Source organism: Strix aluco, chromosome 4 (genome assembly GCF_031877795.1).
Source record: "Strix aluco isolate bStrAlu1 chromosome 4, bStrAlu1.hap1, whole genome shotgun sequence".
Taxonomy (NCBI): Eukaryota; Metazoa; Chordata; class Aves; order Strigiformes; family Strigidae; genus Strix; species Strix aluco.
In genome coordinates, this window is record NC_133934.1 from 95,644,403 (window position 1) to 95,668,666 (window position 24,264).

At 38.1% G+C, this 24,264-nt stretch overlaps 1 protein-coding gene across 3 annotated transcripts in view; it reads left to right on the forward strand.

Annotated features, from left to right (window-relative positions):
* Positions 1 to 4,225: 4,225 nt before the first annotated feature.
* The window catches only part of FSIP1 (fibrous sheath interacting protein 1), an 83,080-nt gene continuing 63,041 nt past the window's right edge, over positions 4,226 to 24,264 (forward strand). Inside the window, exons 1-9 of one of the 3 annotated variants that reach the window (XM_074821538.1) lie at positions 4,226 to 4,747; positions 5,949 to 6,080; positions 7,416 to 7,551; positions 8,497 to 8,595; positions 9,971 to 10,143; positions 11,096 to 11,180; positions 14,539 to 14,637; positions 17,641 to 17,738; positions 18,475 to 18,582. In XM_074821538.1, coding sequence (XP_074677639.1) covers positions 5,955 to 6,080; positions 7,416 to 7,551; positions 8,497 to 8,595; positions 9,971 to 10,143; positions 11,096 to 11,180; positions 14,539 to 14,637; positions 17,641 to 17,738; positions 18,475 to 18,582 — 924 coding nt within the window. In that variant the 5' untranslated portion in view covers positions 4,226 to 4,747; positions 5,949 to 5,954. The remainder of the gene's footprint in view (positions 4,748 to 5,948; positions 6,081 to 7,415; positions 7,552 to 8,496; positions 8,596 to 9,970; positions 10,144 to 11,095; positions 11,181 to 14,538; positions 14,638 to 17,640; positions 17,739 to 18,474; positions 18,583 to 24,264) is intronic. The other 2 variants (XM_074821537.1, XM_074821539.1) reach the window with 2 other exon arrangements.

The following is a 24,264-nucleotide window of genomic DNA, read 5'->3' on the forward strand; positions in this document are numbered from 1 at the left end:
ACACAGTCCTTGAGGGCCAAATAATGCTATATTGGTTGGCTACTTGGCAACAATGTATTTTGCATAATGGGTAGACTTCCAGAGAAAAGCAGTTGTTTTCCAGAAACTCTGTATCTACTTCATTGGTAACAGATACAACCCTATATCTCTTCTATTCTGCTCCCTGATTCTGGGGATATAGCCAGTGGACTGTATCTTGAAGAACGGAGAGGTTAGCCAGGCGGTGGTTCCAGATCAGTAGGACTGGCTCTTAGCAGCTCGTTCTAGCTAAACAGGAACTGTCCCATAAGCTGCCTTGATGGTAACCAGCTCTGGGGGTGATTACATGTCCCACAGAACTCAGGTAGTTCCTCTCATTCATGTCACCTGACCTTGCACTGCATAATTTGATAAAGAAAGTAAACATCAAAAAAGCAAAATCTCTGCCTTCTAATCTTATTTGATATAAGTTACTGTGTAATTGTGCTTTAACCTACATAGGAGCCAGTATGAGATAATCAAGGGGTTGAGGTTTCTTTTTTTTTTTTTTTTTGAGTTTAAAGGACTCACCCTCCCCCAAAAGATATGGCTGAAGTTGTTGCTTGCAAACTTAAACATTCTTACCTCTTCAAAAGACTGCTTCTTATTTTGGTTAAAGTGACTTTCTCTGTGCAAAGTAGGGATATTAGCAGGATTTCTAAACGAATTATAATGATGTCTTTAACTATCAAACTGGGACCACAGGGTTAGTCACGGCAATCTTCAGTAATTCGTAATTCAAGGACAGTTTAGGAATACATAACACAACAAAACAAAACATATCTTGTAGAAAATTGCAGAACTTCAGATACAGATGCTTGCACTCATGAGCAAGTTCATTCCTCCTCTCCCACAGAGGACACAGAGGGGAAACAGCAGGCACCAGCCCGATATCATCTTTGTTCCCTGTCTATTTTTAAGCTGCTAAAGCAGCCAAAGGTGATGAAGAATATACAGAGGCTGATTTTTCTGATTGCTTTCTTCAGGGACAGCAATACAAGAGTGGGATGCAGAAGCATTCTCCATCTCAGTGAAAGCCTCTCTGTACATGCATAGGAGCAGTTCTCTTCCTTCTTTCTGTGAGGAGAAAGTGGACTATTTTTTAAAGAAAGCATAAGAAATATCAAGTTAGATCCAATTCCTGAATACACATTTGTTAGCACAAACCAGGGTTTCTCTACACAGCTGTTCTGCATCCTGAGGTTCCCTTGGCTAAACATAATGCACTGAGATGGTGATTTACTCCAGAAAACTCCTTTGTGCACAGTACTTACCTAAGCAGTAGTCTATCTTCTTTGCCTCAATTTTCTGTAAAAATAAGCCCTCTACTTTTGCCTGGATCATATCCTAAGCGGGAGGAAGGTCCTCAGACACTTGTAGGATCTCATTCTTCTGCTCCCCTTGCACCTGTCCAGTAGCAAACCCCAACACACTGCACCCTGCAGCACTGAGGCATTTCAGCACAACACAATTTCTTTCGATCTCCTGCTTCCTAAACTCTGCTGTTTTCCAGCAGAAGAGGATGTGGCAGCATGGAAGACAGTCTTGTCAAGGCAGGACCTTTCCCAATGCAAGTCAAAGAATGAAAACCTGGATTTATTAAGAACAATGGAAGTTCTACCATTGACTCTGGACTTAGCATTTTAGTTTAGCCTCTCCTCCTCAGCTGACAGGTTACTGTGCTGTATCACTATTGCTGATGGAGCACACTGCAGAATTCTACTCATCCTCACTAAGGGCTTCTGGAAAAGTTGGAATAGGGCCCAAAATTCCTGCCTTTTTGCCCTTGACTTGGCCAATCAAAAGATATTAATACATCATCTACTTGTCTTTTTCAAGAAAAGGGTCTGTTTATTCTCCTAACATTTAGGGGAACTAATATAATGAAAATTACCTGTGCTTCTCCTGATCTGAGTACTAGAACTGTTACAGTGTACCTTACAAATACTGCCTGTAGTAAAGTAAAGCTAGTTCAGATGAGTACACAAAAGAATATTAAAAATATCAAAGACAAATAACTACCAAGCATTAAACAAAGTCTTGATAATTTGCTCTCCAACCTGTATGAGACAATGAAAATGTTCTGGCTACCTATTTATGTATTAAAATGCTGTTCAGCAGAGGAGTATGAAGGTAAGAGTTCCCTATATTTTCCCCCTCATTTGTGTTTCTTCTTGATTGGTTTAGGGAGAAAAAGATAAATGAATTCTGTTACTATGGTGACTGTGTTCTGAGTATCAAGACAGCTTGTCTAAATGCGTCTTCATCATGTTGTAACCTATCTTTTAGAATGAAAAGCACATCTTGGAGTGTTGTGCCCTTCCTAGACACAGAAGTTTTTTTCCAATTCAGCACCCCCTTTTTTTTTTTTAAATCATCATACCCTTTGTTCTTTCTAGTTCAAACTTCGTTATAAATACACCTGTAACAGTTTTGAGATTCTGTAATATTTAATGATGTTTACAAAGTTCAGTCCTCTTATTGAAGATGAATGGCCCGATATGTAGGATTTGAGGAGAACTCTGTGAACCTGTGCTTTTCTTCTGTGGGTCTTCTAGGACACATAACACTCACAGATCATAAGATCAACTGTGGTTTGAGATATTCCTGCTAAGCCATTATTCTCAGGTGTGACCGCCTCATTGAAAACCTTCACTGATTCTGTATGGACAAGCAGCAGTAAGGAGCCTATTCCTGCACTACTTTCAAAGGAGTTCTATGTCCGTTTGTTACCAAATGCAGAGCTGGACACTCCTTTCATGGGCTCTTCTGAGGTTGTAGGCAGTCTGTAATATGGGAAGGTGATAGCAAGTCAAACTCTGTCAGCTGTTAAGCATATATACTCTACTGTGGAAATAAATAAATATTGGGTAGTTATACCTAGCTGACTGATTTCATACCTCATTATGCATAGCTGATATCATTCCTAATACAGCAGAAGCCAGAGTTTAGTTTAGCTAGTTCTAAACTATATTGTCCATTCTGCTCTTTTCTCCTTGTCATTACTGGCCTTAGATACTCAACTTGTGGATGTAAACAATCAGTCTTCTATTCTTGCTTCAAATCATGACCTGCACCATCTGGAAATCACCACACATTCCAAAGACCACTATGGTATTGCATGAGCAATTGCAGGATTTACGTTAGAATTCTAACATACCTGGAGCTCGACATGCTTAGGAAGGAGGCTAAAATACACGTGGTTCACCACTGTTATTTTCTGTATTTGTCTTCAGCTCTTAACTGTAAACCACATTGCATCATTACTACACCAAATAATGAGAAAAATTGTTCTTCTCTTACTGGCACTTCCAGGAGTGTGACAGTAAAATGCCATACACTGTAGGCATCAGTAAAAACTCTACTGCAGACAGTGAATACATGCCCTCAAGAAAGTAAGGTTTTGGCAGAATAATTTGTCAGTCAAAACCTTACTTTGAACAAGATGCAGTTTGTTTCTTCAAACCGTTTCTTGTAAATTTTTGCCACCAGTGAAAACCTGATTTTAACATACATGGGTATCAAAGGAAGTTGTAGGGGCCAGTAACTGTGTCCAGTTTTTACAAGCTAATTAGAACACAGGAATTAATCCTCACATCCTATTTAAACGTAGAAAAGGCGTAAAAAGGGATGGGATTAGAAAGGTACTTACACTCCCCTTATTAATTAAATTCCTTATTAACAATGAATATTCAGGTAAAAAACTGATCACAGTATTAGTTTTAACGAGTTTATTTAAAAGTTGTTCAACTATCGTTTACAAGTAAACATGACACAATTTATGCAGGAGATTAGACAAACAGACTACCAAAAGAAATAATTCACAGCATTGATCTATCGTTTAAAAGGCTCAATACAGTAACTATTTTTTTTCCTGTTGGATTAAACACTGGATCAAAAATTGTTCTTTTACTGAAGCGGGAAAGACAGCAGCTATGAGAATTATGCCACCACGAGGAGGGTTTCAGGCCAGGCCTACAACACGCTGGCCACCGGGCTGTAACGGTGACCCCACAGGGCAACCCCCGCCCCCCCCTCCGGGGCCCCGCGGGAGAAGCGCCGCGCGAGGGGCGGGCGGCAGCGCCCCCTGCCGGGGACACCGGCCCCGCCGCTTCTCCCGGGGCTCTGGGAGAGGCGGGCTGAGGCTCCGTACCCGCACGCCCTGAGGCCGACCCGTCCTTCAGGGCGTTATTTCCGGGCTCAGGCTGCTGCGGGCCGCGGCGTCCGCCAGGCACCGGCGCCAGGGAAGGACGAGCCCCCCCCAGCACACCGACGCCCGGCGGGAGGACGCTCGCCGCCACCGCCGCTCTACGTCCCGGCGACAGCCTGAGCCGGGCTCGGGGACCGGCTCCCCCTTTCCCACGGCCCGGCCCCGCCACACAGACAAGGCCACGCCGGCAGCGGCGCCGCGATCCCGCCGGCCCGGCACCGGGCCCGGCACAGCCTAGCTGTCTGGGCGGGGAAGGGAGGCCAAGGGCGCTCTCCATGCAGCACTTCTCTCTGCCAGGACGGAGAAGACGGGCTCCGGGGGCTAGCGGCGGCTCAGGCTCCGCGAGCAACTGACAGCTCGATTTTGTGTTCATCCCTGGGACCAGGCTAAGAACAACCCCTCCACCATCACCCCCGCCCGGCGATGGTACCGCCCTAATTGCAGGCGGAATCCTGCACTTCTCGCGAGAGTTCGGTGAGTCGGTCGTCATGGGAACGGCTGCGCTGCCGCCCTCCCGCGGTAAGGACGGGGCTGCTGGGGGTGCCGGGCTCTGCCGGGGTGCGGGCACGGGAAAGGGCTTCCTGCCTGCCTGCTGAGACCTCCCGGGAGGTTATTTTTTGTTTGTATGCTTATTTTTTTGTTCTGGAATCCCTTGGGTCTCAGCTGTTACTTATTTTCGGCTTCTTCGCTTGTGTTATTTTGGGTCTTTTACACTTGCCTCAACACCCGCCCCGGGAAAATGAAAGAAGCGCTTAAAAAAGTCCTCAGACGTTGGGGAACAGCCGCCGGTGGCGGAGGCCTAGAGATGGCCAGAGCTCGCCCGGGGCCAGGGGGTTTCCGGGCGGGGCGGCGGGGCCTCCCCGTCCCCCCCAGTCCCGCCCCGCCCCGTGGGCGCCCGTGAGCGCCTGCCGCCGCGACCGGCATCGGTCCTGGGGCAAGTGGTCAGCGGTGTGGAGGGGCCTCTTCAGTGAAGGAGTGAGATCCATGAGTTGAAGTGAATGAATGAATATAAACTACTCTTGTTCTTCTCTGCCCGCTTCTTTATACTGTGTCATGGTATGGACCTGTATACGTGACTCTGCCTTGTTTCTTTGTACTGAAACATGAAGTTGTATTCATGCGGGTCTTCTGAAAATTACTGGTGCGTGTCACATACTCAGATAGCCAATTCCTGTGAATTCACGCAGTTTTTGCAGAGAACCATGCACTTCTGTTGTTTAAACTCAAAATTGTGTTGGGACTGGGAATGTAATTTGTTTGCGTTTGGGAACTCCCTCTCTTTAGAACTACTGAATATAAAAAGCTTTTGGCTGCTTTATTTGATAGGTTCAAGATGTCTATAAAATACCCTCATTCTTTTGTTGATGTTAACTTTGCTAGTCTCATGTTTTTAAAAAAAAGGAAAAAGAGCCATGACATTTCCTTTGTTGTGAGATTACTTTTAAGATTTAAGCCATTTGAAGTTTTTTTTGACAGTAAGCACATTTGAATACTTGGGTTGGCTTGATAATATAAATATATATTTGTACATATATTTAAAAATGTATATCTGAGTGGCAAACTAGTTGTATTAGAAAGGTCTCTCAAGATTGAATTGCTAGAAGGGATTTGAAACTTGATTAATCTACATCTGAAATATGACCGGGCTTGTGTTGCTTTGTTGCTTTATTATGAAACTGATAGTTTGGAAGGTTGTTTCTGGGTTTTTTTCCAATTTTAGGTCACAATGGATATTACAAGGGGGAGCTTGGATAAAATTTCAAGGCCTGCATCTAGCTCAAGAGCTCATCCTAACTGTAGATCTTTAAATACATCTATGGAGTTATTAACACCAGAGCCATGTTTGCCAAAGGTAATTCTTTTCACTTTCAGCAGGTTGGGGAAACTATGCCTAATTCTTCTTAGTCGATTGCCAAAGAAATAAGATTCTGCTTTTTTAGCTTCGTATGGATTTCTGGGCTCTGCAGGTGTGCTAAGGCGTTATGTGAAAGTTCATGAATGTGGGCTGCTGCTTATGCATGCATGGAATGATGCTTAATTTCATTTTTCTGAAAATCTCTTACTTTTATATTTGCCACAGAAAAGGCTATTCAGCACTACAGCCTGGAAAACTTGGTTGTCTTCCTCTGTATGTTTAATCAGATTATTAAATAAATTATATTTTAAGGAAAAACATTTGAAATTCTGGCAATGATGTGTAGATACACAGCCATAGACCGTTGGTGCATGAGCCAGTATGTGCAAAATTTCACCTCCATTCCACTTGTGCTTTTAAGTTGGAATAAAAATTATTTTGCTTATTAAAAAAAAGCATTTGAGCAATCCTCACAAGTTAAATTTTTGACTACAAAAATGTTTGAATGTTTGATATGTTTGAATCAAGTTTTAAAAATTTTTTTGTCGTATTCCAAGAAACATGTCAGCTCCAGGGATTCAGCAAAGTCTGTTGGAAGTAGGTGTTCATCCATCCTCTGAGAAAATTAATATCAGGGATTAACTTAATTTTGGGAATGGGATATGTGATATGGTTGTTGGGAGGTATGAAAAAGGACTTGGGGATAGATATTTAGATTGATTTACTTAGATTAGTCCAATTGTATTGTATCTCTGTTCACCTGTCTGTAGAATGGGATCATACCTAGAGGCTTCACAGAAGTATTAAAATATTTTTTTACAGGTTCACAGTTGGGAGTAAAGGTTAACATCAGATCTCTCTGAATCCAGGTTTTGACCTAAACATCATAGGCTATTGCATGAAAATTGTAATCTCTTGAAAGTGATGAATTAAGCATAATCTTTTCAGCCCTTCAAAGACTATAAAAAACTCCATAGTATGAGCAAGAGATTGGGATGCTACCTGGTGCACAGGCTGTTGTACACACAGACTCTTAACTGGTTGGTGGTACCCTCAGCTGCAGCAGAAATGGCATAAACCTTTGGAATCATTTCCTAACCTGGCATTCCCAATTCTGGCAGTCTGTGGAATGATAACGTTGAGAATCAAAATGATACCTAAGAAGCAGAACTCTGTAGCAGATCTGAAAATGGTTCTTCTATTTAAGAAGTACTCTGCAGTCTTGTACAGAATTCTTGTTAGCCTTTGTGATAGTATGTGATTATTATGATTATCTTTTGCTTCCCCCCAAAGATTTCTATTTTTATGGAGTAATTAATTTGCATTTCATAGGTTGATTCACCTGTCAGTTTGGCTGGTAGTCATCAAAGAGGCAGTCTAGAAGACTGCTGTGCAGAAGAAGACAAAGGTGATAGAGAGAAATCTGATGTCAAGGATGTAAGAACAGATCAGCAAACCACAGTGGAGAGTAAGACCTTCTTTCTTCAGAAGTGTACTGAATCCCAACGAGTTTTCAGGCGTGGGAATGACAAACACTGTCTTGTGTTGTGACTAGACCAAATACCATGCTTGTATAGTTTGGGTAAAATTCTACTGGTGGAGGGAAAAGAGGATGCAAATAGGTAAAATTCTAGAAGAGGAGGTGTCAAAATTCATACTATCACTTCTCTTTACTATTTTGAATCCATCTTTGAAAGAAATATGTTATTACTGTCATTACCACTACAGCATATGTCTTTTGGCATCCAAGCTGTGACCTGCACCTTGGTGATGACCTTAAAAGATCAGGAGAAACCATCTTCATGTGTTCCATGGAACCATGTTAGAAAGTGTTTTCAGTAAGGTGTTTTTTTTCACAGAGATCATGATCATTTCTTAGAAACTTTTTATCCTATTAATGGTCCACCAGTCCAAAAAATTGGAAATTGTCGTGGTAAGTTATAGTATTTAACAACTGAACAATGCTAACACTAGTAACATACTTTAAATATAAATATGCAATATCTCATTTTAATGAAAGCACTTGTAGAAATGCTTCAGATGTCATTCTTTTGGCATTCTATATATGGTAATAAATTAACTTTCTAGAGCTTCTGAATATTTAAAAATAGAGAAGCAAAGGCCAGTATGTGAAGCAGAAAGTTTGGATCCCTTCTTCAAGTTTAGAAAAGATTTTGTGACAGAATTGGTGTCAAAAGAAATCCCTTGATTCTTGCTCCTCTGTTTAACGTGAGTCCTGGTGTACTAGTAGATACCATTTTTTAAAACAATAATCCACTGCAGAGGCTCTGTGGTGATCCCTAACTGACAAAAATGTATTTTAGTCTCTTAATTGTTAACATCTCAAACAGTATCTTTAAAAGTTTATTTCACATCTGTTTTATTGTGAAAGGGTTTTTCACGTGTTTTTCAGGATGTCTCTCTAATTCAGATTCTGGAGGTGATAGCACTGAAACACATGCTTTGAAGTTCTGTGAATCTTCCGAGGGAAAACTGAGTGATGCAAAAGCAGGTATTACTTTTCAGGTGTGACCAGTGCAATATAACCAGTGACTAGTGCAATAAAACTTTTTTTCCCCCTTTTCTTGTTAGTGCTTCTAGGAGAGTTTGGGACCATAGTGTATTTGTGTGTATATTATATCATTATAAAGAAATATTACAAATTGAAAATGTATATGCATTGTGATATTCAAAAGGTGTTGGATGAATTATTTATTTAAAGATTATTTTATTAAAGGATATTAATTTTCTTTAGTGATATGATAGTATTTGAATTTTACATAGATTCGGTCAATCTAATAATGCAGAATCCAGTGGTGATTCTATCTAGTGCCACAGTGCTGGTCATCTGACATCATAATCATTTCTTCAGAACAGAAATTGAATAGAACTCAACTTCAAAGCTTCACTCAGTAGTTTTAAGTTCAAATCCATCTGTTGGGTTCAGGCCAGTTGAAATAAATGCTCTTCTTTTATCTTCTCTCCTTGGGGCTTCCCTGGAGCTCAGTTAGATTTTTATAGCTCTCCCCTTGTTGTATCACTCAGCAATTTTTATGGCATAGACTAATGCGTGACAGTAAATGCTTGGGATCAACGGGTGTGAAAAGCATTTGACCTCAAAAGATTAAAAAATGAAAAAGTATTGCAGGATTCCAAAACTCACAAGTCTGTGGCATAGGGACAGTGCTACAAGTGTTTCCTCTACTCTTGCTATGGAAGCTAAATTTAACCAGGAAAGAGGGCAGAGCATGAAGGGGAAGAGCTAAAAGTGATCAGAAATTGTAATGTGCATGTTTAGGAAAAATAGAGACAATACAGAAATCTATTTTAATTAAATAATGGTAGTTACCGTAATGTTTCACCATTTCTATTTTTCAGAACAACATTTTTCTAGAACCAGTATCAGAATCTAGTTTGGCTGAGATAAGTCAAGACTGAAACTTCTATAACATTTAGAAGTAGAGATATTACAGAGTCTCTCTTAACCCCAGAATTACTCAGTTTAATGAATGACATTTCAATATGTATTCTAGTCAGGCTGAAGAAATTATTTTTTATTTTTAAGCTTATTTTGTCTGTGATTTTTGCTGATACTGTGGAGATTTGTCACACTTCCATTACAAATTTGAATTGAATCACTTGCCCAAAATGGGGGGGTCATCTTCCCCCATGCCCCCATATCCAACTGCTACAGCTCAGAGTTTGATTCAGCATTCTGTTACAAAGACTTTTATATTTTTCCCTGCTACAAACAGGTTTAGAAATGAACACGCTTGAGAATAATTGTACTCTTGTCTATGGTGGTTATCAAATTGCTTGTACTGCTTTTTAGTTTTGTTTTTTTTTAGGTTGAAATGCTTCAAGCTAACATTAAATATATTCTACAGCAAACTCTTCCAACTTGGAATATTCCGAAGAAACAGATGTAGATCCTCAGATTGAAGCAGCTATAAAGAAAATGAATAAACTTGACACAATACTGGCAAAACAGCATTTTAAGGAGAAAGCAATTAAAAAACAAGGTGAAGAAATGAGGGCAAAGCTCTGGGAAGAACTTCAGGTTAGAACAAAATATGTTCTGCATATTTTGTAAGTAGTATATCTTGGACTACTGTCTTACAGAATTATTTCACAGATGCGTTGTTTTATTAAATAACGATTGGCTAGTTAAAGAAATGGATCTTAAAAAGTAACTTTGAATAGATTTTAATATATATTGGCTAGACAGGCTTTGAAAGAAGGCCATCGTCCTTAGAAATTGATATGACCAATAGCCAAATACACAGCTGTCTAGGTGTGGTTTACTAGCATAGTCTTATGCTTGAGCTCGCTACTTGCAGGTACGGATAAGGCGTGACAAGAGCTAATGTCTGTGAACCCAGACCTAAAAGCCTTCATTCCGCTCTAGCGTGACCGTTCTTAGGCCCATTTATTTCATACTGTCTATTACTGAAGAAATTAGAGATGCCCCCTGAAGAAGGTATAAGAATGCTGTAGAACAAATTCCTTCACATTATTCCTGTGCTGGTCCCTAGTAGTTAAATGTCACTTTAAGCCTTGAGACATGAGAGTTAGTATTTCCTCTGAGCTTAAGTTTTCTATAATTTACAGGAATACAAATGTCAGTTGCTGAAAAGACACAATTGCAGTTGGTTTGACTGCATCTCATAATTTCAGTGGGTTTGGATTCAGAGCCATATATACCTTACAGAACTTATTTGTCTTGTGAAATGTGTCTTCATGTAAGAGACAATATATAACAGAGGCTTTAAAGTTCCACCATGCCTTTGTCATAACTTTAGGAGATGATCAGATAGCCTTAAGAAGAAAATAAAGCTCTAAGTAAATGTTGCCACTGAACAAGGAATTTCTCATAGGGTCTGAAGTTCATTAGACCTGATAAGCAGACAACATATTTTGCTTTAGAGTATTTACTTTAAAGCAAATAGTATTTCCTTTAAAGAATACATATGCCTTTATCTGTATATTTATGCTTTATTTCTTTTGACTAGTCTATCAGAACCACTGGAAGCCATGAGGAGATAGAAAACACAAAACTTTTTTTAGCTTTGATCTCATCATGGCAGGATACAGCTGGTAAGTAAGAAAGAGTAAATACTCTGATATAATTATCCTGTATTTTGATTAATATTCATATTTTTGTTGGATACTGTAAAAATAAAGCTTTCAAACCTATACAATAAAATAATATTTGCATGTAAAAGTACATCAAGGGAATATTTGAAAAATTAACTGAAACAATTTTTGCATTATCACAAATGTAGAAGTTGTACTTTAATTTTGTTTATATAAACTACATTTTTTCAAAGAACTGACTACTCTAGAAGGGTAGAAATCCAGGATAAGTAAAGTTTGCATTTTTTCAAGTTGATGGCAAACACAGATGATTTCAGAAAAGATGCACGACTGATAACACTGGTAAAGTAATGACAACAGATACAGGGAAAACGGAGTGGAAACCTGCTGAAGAACTTGGATGTCTTTACCGTTTTGGGATATCTGGGCAATAAGCAAGGAATTCAAAATCGCTTTGGTAAACAAACGAAATATGAAGTTACTGATGTATGGTTACTGGTGATCTTGGAGAGTTCGCCAGTCTGGAGTACTTGGTGTAGAAAGGGCAGGCAGTTAAAAAATACTGGGCCTAAAAATGTTACTTAGAAGCCCTAGGGATGTGAGCCCTGCCACACACATATCTTGGAGAAAGTTTTCATATGGGAGTGGGGGAGAGAGTGTGAAGGAAGTAATGGCAGTGCCATGGTAAGGATCTCATAATATGACAGGTCCCCAGGGAGGGAAATCCTGAGCCTTTTGATGAATTGTTAACAGAAGAACCAAAAGAGTGGGGGACCAAATTGTGGTACTGAGTTATGTGTTGGAAAACAATACAGGAAGATTTATGCACAGCCCAGGTCTTGGAACTTAGTCCAAAAGGGAGTATGGGTCATTTACATGAAATTTGATACTGATTATGTTACATTTAATTCACTTCTAAAAGAATTTAAGATTCTAATGTGAGAGAGAATTTCAGTAAAAGGGATCATCAAAAGAGTGTGATTCTAAGGAAAAGGCATGAATATGAAACATGAACTTAGTTTTTTTAATCTGCTTTTTTCCTGAGAATTCTAGGGAAGAAAATACAGGCTAGATGGAAGTTTTAAAAAGTGAAACTATGTTACAGATATGCCAGCAAACTATTCTCAGGAAGAAAAAACTGAAGTCTGACAAGATAATTTCTGACTTTCATCATCATATGACAATGAAGACAAAAATGTTCAAAGTAGAAATGAACACACCGATAAGAATAAATGTTTGCATTTTAGTCTTTTAGTATATTTAAGTTAACATTTAAAACACCAAATTCTATAGCTGCATTAGAAGTAGACAAATGACTAACGAAAGACTGAGTTCTTTAAAGGTAAACAAATAGTTAATGATACAGAGAAATGCGGAATGTGATACATAACAAGATGATCAAAATTACAGTGAATACCAATAATGTAAAACTACAGTTAGAATAGGGAAAGAAAAATTAAAAAACTATTTAGAAGTGTTTTCTCTACTGAGTCAGAAGGACACAATTCTGTTGGAGTTCTAAAGCAAGTGGCTGAAGCGTGTTCTGAAGTATTGGTAGTTTTCTTCAAGAACGCACAGAAGATGTGGGCGCTTGCACGGAGCTGGAAAAAGAAAATATGGGTATTTTAAAATGTCGTTTTTCTTTCTGTAGCTAGACTCTTATTGGGAGAGATGCTGGAACAAACTGTAGGCATTCTGCTCACAATGTCTCTGTTGAGAGGGGCAGGGGGAACAAAACCAGACTAAATTTGTCAATATGCCATGTCAAAACTGCTCAAGAGTGGTTTTAAGAAATTTGCTGTCTGAATACTCAGTCTCGGTGCTGGAGTTCTCAGAGATGTATCAATCATAAGCACATTTGCACCCTGTACTTCATCTGTATACCTTGGTTGAAAGGAAGTGGTGCGTCCTGTCTTTTCTTGGGGAGAGAACGAGGATTTGAAGTCTGAATGGTTATGCTGAGCAAAAATCTCAGCTGGAATGTTGGAAGTACGTGCATAATAATGGTAGCAGTGTGTGTGGTTAAAAACTTATTATTACAAGGTAACCTGCTTTTATTTCTATGCTAAAGTTTGGGTTATTAGGGGAAGAACACAGAATTTGATACAGGTGATATTTGAAAAGTCTCCAGTAGATGTCAGGGTATAGTAAAAAACGAGTAGGCAAATAAGACTAGGGTTGTTATGAATGAACTCCATGCTTCAATTCCTCTTCTATTTCAAAGGTAACTCCTTGCTGTAGAGATCATGTACATCATATGGGTTCTGGTGTATCCTGTGGACAAAACCCTCCATAGTTTAGATTTTTCCTCCAGCTTGATCTTTATCTTGAGTTTTCTGTGACATGCTAGTGCCTTACTTTTCAGGTCTTATTTATTTATTTAAATGCATGTCCTGATAGCTGCCCTGGTTGATACTGGAATGGAATGCAATTCATATATTTTGCTTTTCAGAGCTTGAATGTGATAAGGAGCTTTATTAAAGAAATTATATAGGGGAGCTATATATTTATTTATATATATTTAATGGGGCTGTGAAATCAAACATAAGTTCCAGGTACAAAATCATTAATAACTTATGTGTCCCAGCCTCTCAAACACAAAAAAACCCTCTGACACACTCACGGCAGAAATGTAAATCAGAAATTAATTAAACGGCCTTAAATTCATTCTCCTGTGCTCTGTGTAACAAAATCATACTTTCAGTTGAGTTCATTAAACATTACAGGATGTTGGTTGGGTTTTTTTTCATTGTGAAAAACACGTTTTTCGTATGTGATAGATATGGTTCTTTGCAATATGAGTCCTTTTTTGTAAGTGCTAAGTGTATAGACTGCAAGTTAGTGCTGTAACTTATACTTCCAGTTGATACATGTCAATACCACGATGGAATTTTTTTCTTTGAGTAACTGAAACAACTCTTGCATACTAGGATGTTTGAACCCTTTTTTTCTATACCCTTGACCTAAGCCACTTGAAAGTCTAATAATTCACGCACAGGCAGACACCAGCTGGGGAGACCTGGTTACTTTATTTTCATTGAGAGTTCTAGATGACTTGCCACGTGGTGTCTGCAGAGGCATTTGAGCTTTAGGGCCTTGGGCTGTGTCTTCTAGAATGTAATAATTTGTCCTGTATGGGCAGTAGTTAAAACCATCCATATAAACCAGCATAATTATTCATGAGACACACCTTACACTTTTCCCCCTTCTTTATTTATTGAGAAATATGGTGGTTATGTAATTTATCCAACTAAATTTCTTTAACTTTCATGTGTGAGGTCTTATAGTATGATACATGTGAAACTAGATCTTCTTCAAATACATTTCAATTAAATTTTACTGAAAAAATCCCTTGCAGATCCCTCCCATGCTAAAGAAGATGAAATAGGTACTTCAGTATTTCACACACAAATTAATCCAGAAGATTATGATTGCTGTAAAACCCAACCTAATCATGGTAAGCTTTATTAATTGTATAGTTTGTATTTCTAGATATGGCAAAACAACATGTACAATGGGTGGGTAATGAAGACTTGGCACTTGTGGCTAGACCAATGAAATCAGAAGAAGCAAGGTTGCTTACTGGAATGGCAACAGTTACTATTTTTTTACAAATAATAAAAAGGAATAATTTGTGACTTACCTAAAACATTTTACTCAACATGCTAAGAAAATTTTTACTTTCGGGTTTATAAAACTTTTTTTTTCTTTCATTGCAAAATGATGAGGTGTAACTGATTTGTTGTAAAATGTATCATTGGTTCTTCATGGAAATTATTTAAAAACTTATCTTTGCTGTTATTCTATGGTACTGTAACTTTCATTAATAGGCTTATATTCGAGAAACCATCTAAAAATGAAGAGTGGTGCTGTATACAGTTTCTGTCATTTTTTTTGTCTTCAGGAGAAATTGTATAGATGTGACAAACCTAAATCTTCAGACAACTCATTTTATATTTTGTTATGCTGATTATTGTAAAGGCTGCATTGCTTTTATGGATCAAGTACTTTCTGGCAAAACCCAAACATCTGGGCTGATTCTTTTAGACATCATTTGTTTACGTGCACTGTATAGAGGTTTCAAATGCTGGTAGTAGTGTAGTGTGTCCAACACTTCAAAATAAATGGAATTGTGCTTTTGTGCCTCTGTTCTCTCCCTATTTGAAATTCAAATTTGTGTGGTTGAGTAACTTCTCACATGTGTTGTGACATGAGAAGAATAGCTTCAGCTGCCATTGCTATCAGCTGCAATTGTTTATTTCTTTGTCATCTACCATTCTATGTAAACAGAAGGAATCTGTCTTCCTGGTGACTCCTAAGATGACAAGGACATAATAAATGAGGGTTCCTCAAGGTTAAACCACTGACAGCAGCAGAATCTGCACTTTTTAGACTGTATGTTTTAATTTTTAAACCTAGACCTTAGGTCCCTTATCATTTTATCACTTGTCCTAGTCTACCGGTATCTGGCCGTAACTTCTTGTTATTAAATGTTTCTTCACACTGGGTTGGATCAGTGCTGTGCTTTTGATTTCTCTGTCTTCCTACTGCATGTCTTCATTCCTCCCTTAAAATGAAGCTTGACCCTCAGCTTCCACCTTCGCAATTTCTGAGTTGTGCTGGAGCATCCTTGCATGGCAATGGCAGGTTTTGTTACCAGTATTCAGGACAGCAATGGCTTCTGAAGCTCCCAGTCCAGGTGTGGTTTAGAGTTGCTGTTGCTCATGCTATTCTGAGATGTTCTACATCCTTCTAGTTTGTGAATGCATGAAATAGAGATCCCATACAACTTATGAGCAATGAATTACTTTTATTATTTCTGCTGGAGGCTTTTGATATGGTTTCTGAATAGCTAAGACTTACAGTTTTGGTTGCTTTTTGGATTTCTGTGTAACAGTTGTTGTAAAGGCATACCCTGAACAAGAGGGGCTTAACTTGTGAAGAAGAATATATGTATTAGTTTTATATTACTTTAATATTACTTTAGCAGTCTCATCAAGATTTGTTCCAAATCTTTGAAATTGGTACCAGATCTGCCAAAATGCGTACGCAAACTTTGTTGAGCTGCAGTCTCTCTTTTACTTACCTGTGGCAATCTTCAGTGTATTCTTTGTCCCAGTGATCCATGTCTGTCCTTTCTTTACTTGAATGTTTTGAGATGTTCTGTATGGTAGCTCCCTCTCAGACATCATTATTTTACAGTTAGAGAAAGATCTAGCTTAAAAGTAATGCTTGATATATGTTCCATGTTATGTTGGTGTTTGGTGTGTTTTGCTCATTTCAGGATACAACTTGTCATGTTTGTACCGATTGGTAGATTCTTAGATGATCCAGTTTCTTGACAGATTCAGGATGTTACCTGGTAATGTTAAATATAGTTTGGGATGCTTTCAGTAGAGTTGTGCATTTGAACTGTGACAGGGTTTTCTTGGTCAGATCCAACACCTCAGTCCATTAAGATTTACTTGCAATTTGAGAGTAAGTCTGATTGGTGAGAATGTTACACAGTTTTTGTCCATAGTGTGTGAAAGGATGCAGGGAATTTATTTCATATCTTTGGGAGTTTGCTTTCAATCTACTCACTGGGAAAAAGAGTCACTTCCATGTAAACTTCCATAGTCTACCTTCTATTATCTAATATGTTAAATTGTTTTTTTTCTTGTAGGCAAATAGCCCACCCATTTTTCAAATCTCTACTTTCCAAAAAAGCAAAAACTACCATGCCTACTTTTGAAGTAATTTTTGAGACTGAGAAATTGGTTTTATTTGCTTAGACTTGTTATTTAATGTGATAAAGATTTGGTGTTCATAAAGGAATTGCTGTTTTAAAACTGGTAAAAGTCTCTGAAAAACAGAATATGTGCCTATTTTGGTACAATGGGTAGAAACCCACTGATGAAAAAAACATACGTGTGATGTTGTCAGAATATCATGTGGCTGTTTAATAGCTTTACAGCTCTATGACGAGTTTTCTTTTTAAACAAAATTTGTTTTATAAGCTGTGTTATAATAATATCAACGATATCATCTGTTCTTCAGCTGTTTTATTTTAAAAAATGTACTTGATATGTCTCCAAATAGTTCTGTGGTTTTCAAAAAAATTATTGTCTGGTTTTGTACTGATGATAATACTGAAACAATGATAGGGTTCGAAGGAATGCCGTGGCTTTTAAAGCCGCCATGTTTAACATTTTTGAGGTCAGAAATCCAAAAGTATTTTAGCCTTCTCAACATTGATCTCGTATAATAAAAGCTTAAAAATGAGATTAGATTTTGACAATAGTTACATTTTAAATATAACAATATAGTTTATATAAATAATGAAAATGGCATATAAAAAGTTAGTCTATCCACTTTACAAGTTTGTTAAAGATTTAAATGGGATTGCTGTTATTACCTCTCTCACTGAATCAGAAAAGGAATGATCATAACTTAGCAGCTTTTCTTCCTCAAACTTCAGATTATTCAAGAGAATTAGAAACAAATGAATTTCCTAATCAAGCAGAAAAAACATATAGCAAGAGTAAAAATCAGGATTTCATTAAAAAGAACATTGAGGTAAGCATTAAAGCATAAAATCATTTACATTTTGTTAAATGTTAAATAAAAAAATAGTATCGAAGTACTGCTGGAGACAGATGGGTTTTTGAGTCAGAAACATTACATTATGCTAATCAGGCATAAATGAAATACCCTTGATGTTAAAAAGTGTTGTTTATGGCAGAGTACTGTTAGTACAGTAGAACAAGATAGTTCTCGTCTTGGATGCTCATATTGGTGGGCATAGTACTGCTCTATGTATTTGCTAAAGAGCACTGGAAACGGTTGTTCGGTTTGTGCCTGGACATAGCTTGTTTTAAGGGGAAACATTTCCTAAGACTTTCTTTAAATGTATTTGCTGTTAAGTTAAAGGAAGATGTTCTTATGCATAGGTAAGGAATTGCTATGCAGGTTACTCATGTGTAGCCTGCATGGGACCCTTATTTACAGAAGACTTCCTTCTGTCAGAAAACAGATTTTTCATGCTTTTTTTTTCTGTGAAGACCTAGTAGTTATAATGATTTTTTCATCCAGAGAAAAATATCTGCCCCCCCACTATGTCAAAGACTGTTACAAGATTATCAATTTATTATATGTAGGCTGCTAGGTTTTTCTGTCAGAGTGCTAATTTGTATTATGGCAATAAGCAAGATTTAGATGTTAATTTCACAGGGTTTAGAAACTTTGTTTTGGTCCTGTTTGAGTTAATGGAGTTCTAAAGTTTGTTTATTTTTACTTTTTGTAAATATTTCAGTTAGCAAAGGATTCAGGAAACCAGATTGTTATGCTTGAGGGAGAAAGGAAAAGGCTAATTGAACTATTGAAAGATACAGAAGATGGAATTGAATTGCAAGGTTTTGAGGTATGGCAACTTTAATTTGTACTGTCCTGTTGTATTTGGCTTATTTTTATGGTAAATCTAAATTTGATTTGGTTTTAGTCCTACCATGAAGTAACCTACTGAGATATGAGAGAAAAGCTGGTCAAATCCAATTGGCTTTGTCTCCAAGAAGGAATTTTCTTTGGTTTCTTTGTTCATTTTACTCACACTTGGACATGGCTGGCCTCAGAAAAACAGCAGAACTTAAAAGAAAATTTTGACATGGAAGGAGCCTTAGAAGCACACTTGGAGAAGAAGATGACCTATTTTCTCTACAGAATATGTGAAGTTGCAGCCTATCAGTATGAGTGGCTAGTGCTGCAGTCTCAGGTAGAAGGGTCAGCAACTACCTAAAAAAAAACTCCCAAGAGTTTTTTGAGGACATGAACTTAAGCATGCAGCGATTGGGGAAATATACATTGATGGAGCTTATGTGTCCATTTAGAAAGCTAACAGGACACCTTTGTGTGCCTTTCAACTTGCTCTGTCTTAAAGGTATACAGAGGAGCCAAAGTCTGCTTAAGTATTAGACATTTATGTTTGAACATAATATTGTTAAGGAGCGTACAGTCTGCATACTGCAGTGGACAGCAAGAGCTGAAGTAGACAGAAATACCTTTCCTCATGGAGAGTAAAAAAAGCGTGTTTGATTGTCCTATCAATCACTGCTTCTAGGAGAGTCTGTGCCACAAAATGACTCCCGGTAATGTGAAGACATCGAATAGTCTTTTGATCTCCCAGTTACAAGGAGATGGCCTTTCTTTCTTACTGCTTTGAGGGGAATGTCGCAGTGGAGGAGTTCTCGGGAGCTCAGTTGTTTTACAGAAGTAATCATAAGGCTTCTAGGATGGGAAGATAAAATTTGGCTTGAAAAATGAATTGTGCTAGAAACTTACAGTACTTCTAAACTATATATGGTATTAAACATGCTAAAGATACGTGTTTTCATAGAATGAACATCCTCAAACTGTGCAAACTTGAGGTAATGCTTCAAGAAACCTGGATTTTAATAAATATGAAGAAATACTGGGGAAGACGCTTGCTTTGTGTAAAGAAATTAGGTGACCTTCCTAATTTGTTTTACATTAAAATGTACATTATGTTAAGTCTATAGTAATGTTATGAACTTTTTCACAATATTTGCAAGTATACACTGAATCACAGCACCTAAGAAGAAAGATGTGAACTCTGTGTAGAATGAACAAAATATATCCAAGGTCTGCTTTCTGTTTTAATTTATACAGCTAAAAATGATCTGGAGTAAGTTATTTTTCAATAGATTAAATAACAACTTAGGTGTGAGAGAAAGAAACAAAAGAAAATGCATTTTTTTTTAAATTATCTCTTCCCATATTTTATTTCAAGTTATTTTCTAATAAGGTGATGAAGACATCCAAGAGGTGATGCTCTTCATTAATCTTTTCTAAAATGTGTCTAAAATCCATCTTTATAAATGGGGTAAGGAGCTGAGCTCAGGATTTTCTTCATCTGAATCCAGACTGGTTATGGAAACAGAGAACTAACCAACCCATGGTTTGTGACATTAAACAGATTTGTAATTTACCCAACTTCAGTGTGAATTCTAGATTGAAACTCATTCAGTTTGTGGTCCAAAACTTTCCTCTGTACTCTAGGGAAACTAGTAAATATACACTATGTTTTGGCATTCTCAGAGCTTTGTGGGGCAAATATAAGTGGAGTCCATATCAGTCAGGAAAACCTGATGGACAAATGACTAAGACTGTATAAATATACATTTTAACAGTATTTTAACAGTAACTGTTCTTTCATAGTTAGTAAGCTACAGTAGAAGCACAGAAAGCATAACCTTTGGTGATCGTTGGTATGCAAAGGTTTAAAACTATCAGCCACACTCAGTGCTTCTGCTCATGAGACTTGAAAACTTTGACTTCTGTAAAATTGCACCAGTCTTCCTGTTGTGACCTGGCATTTGTTCCCTCACTTTAGATAGAAAGCTTATTTAATTTTTTTTGGACATGAACACTGAGCTTGCAAATTGACTTATTTATCTGTGTAAAATACTTGTCAGTTCATGACGTTGCAAAGAGATGTTTGACTTAGCTGACATAGTTTAGCATTAAAAAAATGCAGTGGAAGGCTTTTTGGTCTAATGTTGATCTACTGGTTAGGAGAGTTGATTTTTATTGTACTTTTAATTTTTGCATATTAGAAGAACAAAGTTAAAGCTCACTGGTTCATTATTTAATTAAGCTTTTGTCTGTGCATTTAGGAAAATGTTCAAGGTATGCTATTAGATCTGCTTGCAACAGGCTTGACATTATAGTCTCACATAAGGGTGACAAAATGTTCATCTGAAAGAGTACTTCATCCAGCCTTTGAATAGGAAGAAACTGTAGGGAGAGGGTTGTGGGGATTTGTTTGGTTTTTGTTTCTCTCTTGTTGGAAAGGTTGGTGTTTGATTAAAAATACATCTCTTCTTTTCTGATCAAGGCCGTGTTTCAGTTTGAGGAGATGGTCCTTCATTTGATAAATGTCAGCATTTAAAGATCTGAAGATGTTTTAAACAGCGTTCTGTTAGTAAACATTGTAGCTTTGTGACCTAGAGAATAGTGGCTTTTAAAAATATTATTTTACTGATTGCAAAAGCCTTCTCTCACAATATGTAAATGGGCTTTCTTTTTCTTCAAGCTAGTCTTCTTCATAAAATGTAGAGGCTTTTATGTAGAATAGCTAATGCAAATTCTGACTATCAAGGTGTACCTTTTTTTCACCAATTCTGAAGACATCAAGACAATGGAAAAGTATAACATTTATCCAAATTTTGTATTTGGCACATGTTGCTATCATGTGGGCATGTATCTACAGAGATTTTACTATTTATATCAGATATTAAATAGGTCGCTACACAGCACATGTGTGTTCCTATATGTTCTTGATACAATGGACAAGAATGTGAATGATAATTTGTGTGTTAGTCTAGTCTGTACTAGATAATCTCTTTAAAGAAAACAGCTCCTAAATCTACTGCCAAAGTAGAATAAAATAAAGGATAATACTTAGTTACTTAAATCTGTCTAGTCTGGAGATGGATTCTTCCTCTCCCACATTTGAATTATATTATGGGTGAGGCATTTCCTGTAGCTGCTTTATAACAAAGATCATGAAGAAATTATCAGCTGATGGGTAATCTAGACTGCTTCAAGCTGGCCCAGGTAACTGTCCAGTTGATGGCCCCTTTCATCTTATTTCATTCTGACTTTTAAAAAGCTGGTGCAACCACATCAGCTAAAGTAATGTTTTGGAGGTTATCAATCAAGGCAGAGCTGGATATACTGTATGAATTCCTCTGTATAACGTAATGTGGATTAGATAATTTCATTTGACTCGTACTACTAAATATGTCAAATATCCAAACAGTACTTCTCACTTTTTAAAAAAAGTGTTTTTTGAGTATTTAAAATATTTTAGAAGTACATATTCATGCTAATCTAATTGTCAAAGCTGCAGGGGTATAATTTGTTTCAGATGTTCCACAATAATAAGCACTGACTATGCTGTTATAAAAGTGTTGTTCTGAGTTAACACACAGGAAACATTGACAGGACAGAAGCTTATTTTCCAAGCAAGCCCATCTTGAAAATACAAAAGAGAATGTGTGAGTCAATTTAACCCTAGAGTAAAGTGACTATTGGAGTAATTTGGATACTTGGAACATGGGGTATGAGAGTTATAGACACTGAGCTGTAGCTAATGAGCCCGGTTGCAGCTTAACTGACTCCTGTAGAGTCATTTCTGTGTGTTTGCACTGTGCTCTTCAGTGTCAGGTTTAGGGGGTGGTTAACATGGCACAAGTGTAGTACCACATTTGATACTTATGTTGTGAAGGTCATGGTCTCACCTGAACAGATGCTTCCACAAAGCTGGCAAGCTTCTAGAGACATTTCTGAGTGGCTCTTCTGGAGTCAGGTCATGTCCGGGCAGGCTTACTAGTTGTGTCATCGTACTTGTATGAGAAAGCATTAGAAGAACTGATTTTGTTTCACAAAAGAGATGACTCTCTCTCTCTTTTTTTTTTAATTTAGTATGGAGGTAATTTATGACAGGTGTTTGGGGTATGCTTTTTTCTTTTGCAGCCAGTGTGCTTTAGGGTAATGGGGATGAACCAGGGATGACCTCATAGCAGTGGTATTGTAATTGGAAGCTGGTATTTCCTCCTCTTGTGTGGATGTGGCTGCTTGAATAGCCAGAGGACTAATCTGGAAGCTGTAAAGGAGTGGTGGACATGAATCCCTTGCAAGACAGATGTTGAAATCTTAGGGCAAGGTGCTGACCCTCTTCTGTTAGGAAAAAGAAAGGAAACCAGCAATGTACTCAAGTCCTCCCACACATCCCTGTCGTGCCCTTCTAAGGTAATACCTGGTGTTTCTTTGTGGTCAGGACAGAGATGTAGTCTGCTAGTGTCATTCCCAGTGAATGGTGGTTGGGCAGACCTGCTCCCCTGAGTGGGAGGCAGGAGTGCCAGGTTGCTGTGGAGAACCTGTGTCTGTTTGTGAATATGAGCTCATTTGTCTGGGTTAAGTGGGGCAGGCTCGCTCACAATATGCAACTGTCTGTACTAGGAGCACATACTCATATTGGTTAGTCAGGTGTTACTGCTATCAAGAGGAAAAATTCATGTAAATCATGATCAGAATAATAACTCTGCTCTCTGTCTCTCCCAGTGTTTCTGTGATAACATGCTGGGGCTCTAGAAAGGCGGCAGCTACTCACCTCAGAGCAGTTCCCTCGCTTTCTTGTGGCTGTCTTGTTTTCTTCTCTGGAGATACACTGCAAGTGTTGTGACACATGTCTCATACCCTCATTTTGAGATTTGGTTCCAGGTGGTTTCTGTCATAGCATCAATTTCTGCAGTTTCATTCCAAGCCTGGTTTTGGCCAGGCTTTCTCTCTTTTTGACTCCTTATGAGATGGAAAGCGGTTGTCTTGTTAGACATAGCTGCTGATTGTATTCCCTTCTTTGACAGGCACAGGAGTCTTGCTTCCACTTTCTTCAGAGGAAAATAGAGAGTAGTGTGTTATAGTCCACTTTATTTGGACTTCTAATGTGCTGCTGTGCAGGTGTGATTGTGTGTGTACCAGAATAGATGTGTGTCTGCATTTGCTGCCAGACTTTGAGATGCAAGTTCATTGTGGGAGTTTGACAAGATGTGTTCAGTGTAGTTGAGAATGTCTCATTTTTACGCCTGTTGACTTGCATTTGTCTTTTTTGAAAGCAAAAAATATTTTGCTGTCTCGAGTTTGCTATATGGTCAACTCTCTGTACAGTTCCTTGGGCTTAAGCTGTAATATGGTGTCTCCAGAATAAGTTTGCAAGCAAGGAGTGCTGAGATGCAAGTTGTAACAGAAGCGATTTAGGATGGTGTTGAGGACAGTTCTAGTGCAGTTTGAGGGCTGTGCTTTTCCACTTCAATATTAGCATTGAAAATGTGAGTTTATAGCAGGTTCTTTATGGTTTTTGTCTTAGGACTGGTGGATCTACGTCTGCCAGATGCTTTCCTCTTTGTCTCTATACTCTGCACTATCTTGCAAAGGAGCACAACACTCCTAAATTGATTTTCTTGTCAGTGGCATCACAAAGTGGTGCTTACTGTGCAGCACTGGACAACAAGATCTATATGCAAGT